General features: G+C 44.2%; 1 protein-coding gene across 1 annotated transcript in view; it reads right to left on the bottom strand.

Annotated features, from left to right (window-relative positions):
- STT3B (STT3 oligosaccharyltransferase complex catalytic subunit B) overlaps positions 1-6,382 on the bottom strand; it is a 103,322-nt gene extending 96,940 nt beyond the window's left edge. Inside the window, exon 1 of the mRNA XM_017521672.2 lies at positions 5,711-6,382. Within this exon, the coding sequence (XP_017377161.1) occupies positions 5,711-6,024 (314 nt within the window). The 5' untranslated portion in view covers positions 6,025-6,382. The remainder of the gene's footprint in view (positions 1-5,710) is intronic.
- Between the last annotated feature and the right edge of the window lie 1,886 nt (positions 6,383-8,268).

The raw sequence follows: 8,268 nt of genomic DNA, 5'->3' as shown, positions 1-8,268 counted from the left end.
TTTTTTCTAGTTTTAGTAGAGACGGGGTTTCACCGTGTTGACCAGGATGGTCTCGATCTCTTGACCTCGTGATCCACCCGCCTTGGCCTCCCAAAGTGCTGGGATTACAGGCGTGAAGCACGCATTTTTCTTTAAAAACAAACATACAAAAAAAACCCTACAATATTGCCACTTTCCATCAATTTCTAAATTCCTGGAAATTACTCATAGTCAGAAGTAAGGAACTGAAGCCTTCTCAGAAGAGTTAGTGGTTTAAATACAAAAATACCAGAATCAGGTGAAGTCGATAGTGGTTTGAAGACAGAGTAGCAGGTTAACCATTTATATGTTTTCTCCTTTCGACAGTATTAATTTGGCTTATATAGTATATCTGTGAGTCCTATATTATTTGAAAAAAAATTTTTTTTTTTTCCTATTTATTGTAGGGATTGACAGAAGTCACTTTTGCAATCACACTAAAGCTAAACCATTACCTCTGGGTGATAGATGACAGAGACAACAGGCTGACCTATAAAAGGCTTCTAATAATTCAAAGAATTTAGGAGTTTCATATAAACTAAACCTAATAAAACCAACATCAACAACAATATTCATCTAACTACTTCAGAGTGTCTTCTGAGACAACAGATTCAGCAAAGCCAAGTTATTTCACAGATATGGGGCTAATGCATTGGCTTACAATGCACTCAGGTAAGTCGCTAACCAAAACCTGGAATGATGGAATCTGATCCTAACTTCAGTCTAAGGACACAGAAACAGCATTTATATACATAGATTCAGATAATATAGAAAACAAACACTATGCAGAAATCAATCCTCTATCATGGCGTTGGGAACAAAGGTGATATTCTTCACATCATAGTAAATAATGTCTGTCTACAAGCAAAATTTAAAAGTAGTAATGAAGACATGCTAAAGCAAAGTAAAATATTGATTGTAGAATCTAGGTGGTGAGAGTATATGTGGTCACTATAAAATTAAACCTTCTTGTGTATTTGAAATTTTCATAAAGTTTAGCAATAGGTCTGTTGAATTGTGGGGTCTTTATAAATCAAGTTAACTGCAGTATTGTCACTAAGGTAATTAGGTTTTAAAAGTAAACAAATTGAGAGGAAAAACATGATATTTGGTCACTCGAGAATAATATTAACCTTTCCATCCTTCATTTCTCAGCACTTGTGCACTGACGGATACTAAGATGTAACAATAAAGACAAATGTTAACATTTTCCTAACCACTCAAAATTTATTAAGAGTATAAAAACTGATTAAGTACAGAAAGGATAGTTAAGTTAGCCCATATTCATTAACAACTTGGGTCAGGGTCTACAAAGCTTATAACCAATGTTGTCTTTATGCAAACTACTCATGGCAGTAAGGGGCATGAAGTCCTATCCAAGCTAGCCTTCAAGATATGAATACCCTAAGGTGGAAAGAAAAAGTCCTAAGGGCATTTATGATAGAGTCTAACTACCTTAGGGCTTATACTTCAGGAAATCCATGATTAATACCTTTGGAAGCCATCACACTTAAACAAAATGGGAGTAGTACCAATCTTATACGATTCAGCACGCAAGGCACTCCGGAAACCAAAGCTCAATGCTAGAAAAATTTCAATTGTCAATGAAATCAGTAATTAGTAACAGTATACCTGGTCTGAAGTGCAGCTGGACTGCTGATGCTAATGATCCCACAGTCAAAGTGACTTTTTAAGATTTGGGGATGTTTGTGTTCTAAAACTGGTTTTGCTACCAATTTGTTTTCTTCAGAACTGAGGTCAACAGCCGCTTTCTGTCATCTGCAAAGTGAAGGAAAACATGGAGACCTCAAAGTACAGGAAATAGTCCCCAACTTACAGCAGCTTATGTTCCAAAGGTTTATCACTCCTTTGAAAACATGTCTGTACTAATTAACCTATTTATGCCATAGTTTCTTTGGAAAAATTGCATTCCAAGTTCCAACTCTAAATTGCAACTTTCTGCCCAGCAAAAAGGCATCTGCTGCATTTGTGCTAACTGCAGCCAAAACCTAAGGTTCACAGAATTCTCTCTAGGGAGAACCCACTATATAACCTGTGAAGGCAGGAAAAAAAGGCAGCTCTCACATAGCGAACTTCATCGCTTCTACAGGAAAGGTTTACACAATTTAACAAGATAATGGATATGGAAAAGATATCTGGCTAACATATTAACAATTACAATAAAAACATGTAGAAAACACCATTTTGCTCCAGATGAAAAGAAGGTATAGTTAAGTGCTGTTAAAGTGGTTACGTTTGGCCAAGTACAGACAACATATTTTCAGACTGCTTCCTCATATCTGATCAACTCAGCTGATAAGGGGGGATTCACTGAAGTGAAGTCAAACCCCAAAAATGTTGCTGAATTCTAAAAAAGTGCAGTGTACTTCAATAAATAAATCACATACCACCCCTTATGAAAACTGGTAAGATATATAACTTGTGTGACAAATTTAAAAAATAAGTATAACTCTGTGAAGAGAGTCACTTTTGGCAGCTAACTTGAGTCTTTTATACAATTTAAGAACTACTGTAAAATTTAAAGAAATAGCTCACAAACAGAGAAAGCAAACCTTTCAATAAAAAGACTCAGAAATGAAACCAGTGATAGAGATATGGAAAAAGAGGTCAGGGAAGATACAAGGAGGCCGGAATAAACTGGTTTGTGGATACAGAAACTGAGAGTTACATTTAAACACAATTAAAGGTCTGTGTCATTGCTATATGGTATGATGGTGATCTGAGCAACGCTTCAACTAGTATAACACTAGAGTGTTCAGCTACAGACCAGTTAAAGCACTGTGGCTATTAGTAGCTGTAGAGGAAAACTGAAGATTTAAAAGCTCAAAAAGGCTTTAAAAGCCCAAAGTAGTAATGGCAAGCAGTCTACACGTCCTCTTCCTTTTAATCTTTTCAAAAAGAATGACTAAGAATTCAATAAGAATGAATGAGATGCCTACTACTTGAGATCTTCAAAAGACATGAAAAGAAAAACAAGAGGAAAACAAGATTTTTTGTCTGAAACCTGATTCTCTCATTAAGTTACCTGAATTATACATTAGATTAGATTCATACTGACAAATCTCCATTCACAGTAAGGCATATGGACCTTCCATTATTACATAAACTCTTTACTACTAAGCAGGATTATCTAACATCATGAGTATAAACATTTAATTAAGAATGTCAATATTAAAAACATAACTATGAAAAATACCTAAATTAAGTAGCTCTTTAAAACAGAGATGTATATACTTTCAAATGGTACAAATTTAGCTAAATGATAATCTGTCAGAAATGCATTTTCACAGATTAAAAAAAAAATGAAGCAAAATCTATTTTTCTTTTTGTTTTGAGATGGAGTTTCGTTCTCTGTTACCCAGGCTGGACTGCAGTGGCGCGATCTTGGCTCACCGCAACCTCTGCCTCCCAGGTTCAAGCGATTATCCTGCCTCAGCCTCCCAAGTAGCTGGGATTACAGATGCCCACCACCACGCCTAGCTAATTTCTGTACTTTTAGTACAGATGGGGGTTTCACCATGTTGGTCAGGCTGGTCTCGAACTCCTGATCTCAGGTGATCCACCCGCCTTCGCCTCCCAAAGTGTTGGGATTACAGGCGTGAGCCACTGTCCCCAGCCAAAATATATTTTCATGTGCATGAAAAAGAGTTATGCCCTCCAAGCATATTGTTGAAACTGGAGAAAGAAAACTTAATTCCCAGCTACACTAAAAAAAAAAAAAATTCACCACTTTATCTGTTAAGCAACCCAATAAGGCTTTTCATTATTACATTACTCAATTTTAGTAGGGCTCTTTGGCTGACTTGATGCTGATTTCTATTAAGGAAAAATGACAAAAATCTTCTCAACATTCAGTTGTGATTTTTTTTCCACAACCTTTAATTTCAGGCCCGGAGTTACTATCAAACAGCAGTCAGCCTTCGATTTGTAAAAATGTTACTATGGAAATATTCACAATTTTGCTACCTGAAATGTTTGGTTAACCATACATTTCTGCTATTTTAATCTGAAAAGAGAACTTTCTCTTTTCACATTGTTCAGTAAATACTAGTTTTCATTTTCTGGTCCCAATTTCAGTTTCATCTAATTTGCTTAAGTGTTTCAAAGCAAGACCACCTAAGAATATTTTGTCGATAAGGCTTCACAGGTATTCTTAGGCTTAGAAATAGTCCACACTAACATTTCTTCTTCTGTGATCGCACATTAACAAAAAGGCTTTTAAAAATACTAGTGTTAGGAAAAAAATCAAAACTTCTAAAGTAGAATTAAAACATTTCATGCAAGATTGTCACAAGTAACTAACTGATCTAAATTGAATAATCCATAAGTGGGCCCCTCTGGTGTTCAAAAGATGTTGCATTATCAAATTTTCTCACCGTAATAGCTGAACTTAAATCTGGTATATTACTATACAGGTAAGTCATCCCCCCACACACACACTTATTGTCTATATAGTGAGTAACTGTCTAAAAAGATTCTCTTTGTATTTCAAATGATAAAACAAATATCTTAAATTTAATTAGGTCTAGCTGTGAGGAAGTAAGATTAACTCAAGATGCACAGGTTAACAAGATACACTAAATTAGTTTAAAAGGCATACTCTCGGGGGAAAAATCCTAACTCAGAGGGAAAAATCCAAACTCGGGTTGGGCAAGTGGTGAAAATAAAGCAATCTTCCCATCCAGATAATTCACAGACCAACGTAATGTCTAAGTCAGCTAGTGTTCTTAAGAGTGGGGTAACTTCCTAAAACATTCAGTCAGTCCCTTATACTACGTGCAACTTCGGTATTATCATCTAGAACTCCAATCACCGTGGTACTGTTTGCTCTTATGCATAAACCTTCCTGCAGACCGATAAAGAAACTAATGCAATGCTTTCAGATACTGTGCATAACACACAAGGGTGACAGTAGCTAACAGAGTAAGGATCTCGTTCTAAAAAGCAACCCGAGACGTTAGTGTAACAGTAAGGTGCTGAGTGCACTTAAGAGCTCTGAAAAAAAGCCGCTCTTTAAAATGCCTAATGATAAATAAATAAGAGTAGCTAGCTTTCAGATCACTTTCAGGGATATTATTTCCTTCCCTCCAACACCCCGCTCACTCTCCTTTTCCCTTCTTGTTTTTTTGAGAGCAAAAAGAGAAACAGTAAAAACGCAGAACTGCAAGGGTGAGCAGCCGGGGTTCCCGCACATCTGGACCCACCTCCAGCGGCAACGGGGCAGCCCCTGGCCGATTCCGTCTGAATTGGCAAAAACGCGCTCGTAAAAATGAAAGAACGCGAAAGCAGCCGGCGAAGAGGGCGGGGAATCGGCCAAGAGTCGGCGGTGGAGCTACCAGCCGGCTCCCGGCGTGGCGGGTCCGGACTCGGCGACCAGAGCCGGCAGCGAGAGGCTGCAGCCACCGTCCTGGCAGTCGTGACACTTGGCCCGCCGAGGGTCAAGGTTTCGTTCCCGTACCCCTACGCCCCGACTCAGGCGGCTCAGGGCAAACTTCGCCCACGGGCAAGGGGCGCGCCCGGAGCTCCGGGACCCACGCCCGCCTCAGCCGGGACGCCAGCGGGGCTCGGCGGCGGCGTCGTGGGGCCAAGTCGGGGAGCGCCGCGGCGGGCAGAGGAGCGGGTCCCGGTTCCCCACGGGCCGCGGGCGGGGGAGGGGCGGCGCGGCACTTACCACGGGTCGAACTCGTGGATGATGCTTTCGAAGCGGATGACGGCGAAGAGGCGCGAGCTGAAGCCGGCAAGCCAGGCCAGGAAGAGGATGGTGAAGGAGAGCAGCGACTGCCACCCAGCCGGCTGCGACAGCCCCCCGGACAGCCCCGCGGGGGCCGGCTTCGGCGGCGCCGCGCCGCCAGCCGCCTTGTGCGCGCACTGGGCCCCGGGCCCGTGGTGGCCGTGCCGGCTGTTCCCCAGGGCCATGAGGCCACTCCACGGGGACGAGTTGAGGGACGACTTGTGCTTGCTCTCCGGGGCCGAGGGCTCCGCCATGTTGTGCCCCGGCGGCGGGTCTAGCTCTCCTCCTCCGCCGCCGCCGCCGCCTGGTGCGAGGGGTGCTGGGCGGGGACCAGGAGGAGGAGGAGGAGGAAGAAAAAGGAGGAGGAGGGAAGAGCTCTGCGCGCTCCCGCCCTCAGCGCCGCGAGGCCGGGGGACTGGGGGTGGAGGAAGCGGCGGCGGGGAGTCTCCGCCTCAGCAGCGGCCGCGATAGCCGCTCTCTCAACCCAGATGGCCCCTGCGCCCCACTAGCCATCCGTATCCCCAGTGCTGCTGCGGCGGCGGCGAAAGCCGACGGGACGAGGGCGCCAGAGAAGAAGCAGACGGAGGCGGCACCACAGCTCCGAGAAGCAATGACATTCCCTCTCTCGCCCGCCCAGCCGAGAGGAGCAGGGGGAGGAGCCCCCTGGAGTCCGGGCGGAGCTCAAGCAACCTCTGACTCCGCCCCCGGCCCGACAGGAACTGGCCCCTCCGCCTGTCACAAAGCGACAGGTCCGTTAGGGGGCGGGCCCAGAACCGCGGCACCCACCAATAGGGGTGCGAGCTGGGGCGGAGCTTGACCCGACCGTCCCCCCTCCCCCTCCCGGCCTCGCGCCCATTCGCCCGGAGCTGCCGAGTTGCGCGGCTACGGCTTCATTGTCAGTTGAAAGACGCGGTTTCGCGCGCCTGTGCGGTCGGCGAGGAAGGGTACTAGGCGGCTCCGCTAGGTTCATGGGGCTGAGCTGGGCCGAGGGGCGGGAACTGTGGAGAAGCCTCGGTCAAACTCAGCTTAAAGGACGCGGAGAGCGCCCCACAGACCAGCAGCACGCTCGCGGGCTCTCCGCGGTCGTGACTTTTAACCCGCTTTGCGCTGAGCCCCCACCACGTGACGGACGCGCAGGCGCAGTACACTAGCTCTCGGCGCGTGGGTCTGGCGGATGGGCTCTGCGGCCCGCGGCGCTCCCCGCCTGGCGCTGGGAGTGAGTTCGCGGCGGCAGCGATACGGCCCGTCTTGCGCACTGCGCTCCACGTCCCGCCTCCGGCTTCTGCGGCCGCGGGAATCCCAGAATGTGAGCGAAGACAAGTTTTCCGGCACTGAAAACTCATTGGAGCAGGCAAGCGCGCCCCTAGCTCCAGCAGGCAAAATTGGACCTTCTCGCCCCGTTTTCGTTTGTACTCGAAATTGCAAAAGTACTGTACGCTCCCTGGAAAATGCAGAAATACATGAACGGCTGCATACGTTCCGTCGAATGAGCGAAACTAACATACCCTGGATGTTAGGCTGTTACCCAGTTCTGACTTTACTAAATAACGGAATGAAGATTCTTGTGCACGACTTTCTACACGTCTAGCTTGTATTTTTGTACCCTTCCTTTCCCCACGTCCCTCCTTGTCCGCAAGAATAAAGTGCTACCAGATAAACTCAGGGCAAAATGAGCTTAAACTAAGTGAGGTAGTGGGGAGACACGAATCGCTCTGATATGAGCCCCGTAGAAATTATGGAGCTTTCAGCATAATCAGTGCTCAGTAAGTACTTGATTAGTTGTTCATGTCAATTCACAGCTAACTGTACATTTTATTAGGTAAGTAACATCTGGATATTAAAGGGCATATTGGTGTAAAATTATAAAGGCCCTGAATTATTTTTTTAGGTGATTTGAAATTGTTAAACTACAAATCGTGTTTCAGTATTAATAAGTGGCCTTTTCAAAATGTTAGATAAATGAACAAGTGTTACTCTGAGGTAACTCGTTGAAAGCAAGGTAACTCCAATACCCTTTTAACCTGCTAAGTGATTAATTTTTCTTGTTTCATTACCAAAAAAATAAATATTCTCATTAAGAATGAAAAGGTTTCCAGAAATAGACTTTCTCACTAACAATTTAATAGCCAACATTTATTGAACATCTACATTTTAATGAGAATTAGGATAAAATATTAACTGCCCTTATTGTACAGAGAAAGATGGCATGGTTTTCCTCAGAGCTCAAACGGTGCATGCTAAAATGACAGCAGAGGATTTTGCCTGTATTCCCTGAACCTAAGTTCTATCAGCCTAAAATAAAATGTGTGTTTTTATTTTGTTTGGTTATTTCTATTTTATTATCTTTGTGTATCGATTCGCTATTAAGTTCTACATTATCTTCTTTTGCTTCCTTTTTAAGCTGTTTAACGGCCACAGGCCTGGTTGAAAAGTGACGAGGCTTAGTTCTAGTCCTAAATTGTTGCTTACCAGTCGTGTAGCATTGGACAAGTCACTTG

This window comes from Cebus imitator, unplaced genomic scaffold, assembly GCF_001604975.1.
Source record: "Cebus imitator isolate Cc_AM_T3 unplaced genomic scaffold, Cebus_imitator-1.0 Scaffold21, whole genome shotgun sequence".
Lineage (NCBI taxonomy): Eukaryota > Metazoa > Chordata > Mammalia > Primates > Cebidae > Cebus > Cebus imitator.
Note: the sequence above shows the minus strand (reverse complement) of the source record. Positions and strands in the feature narration are given on the sequence as shown.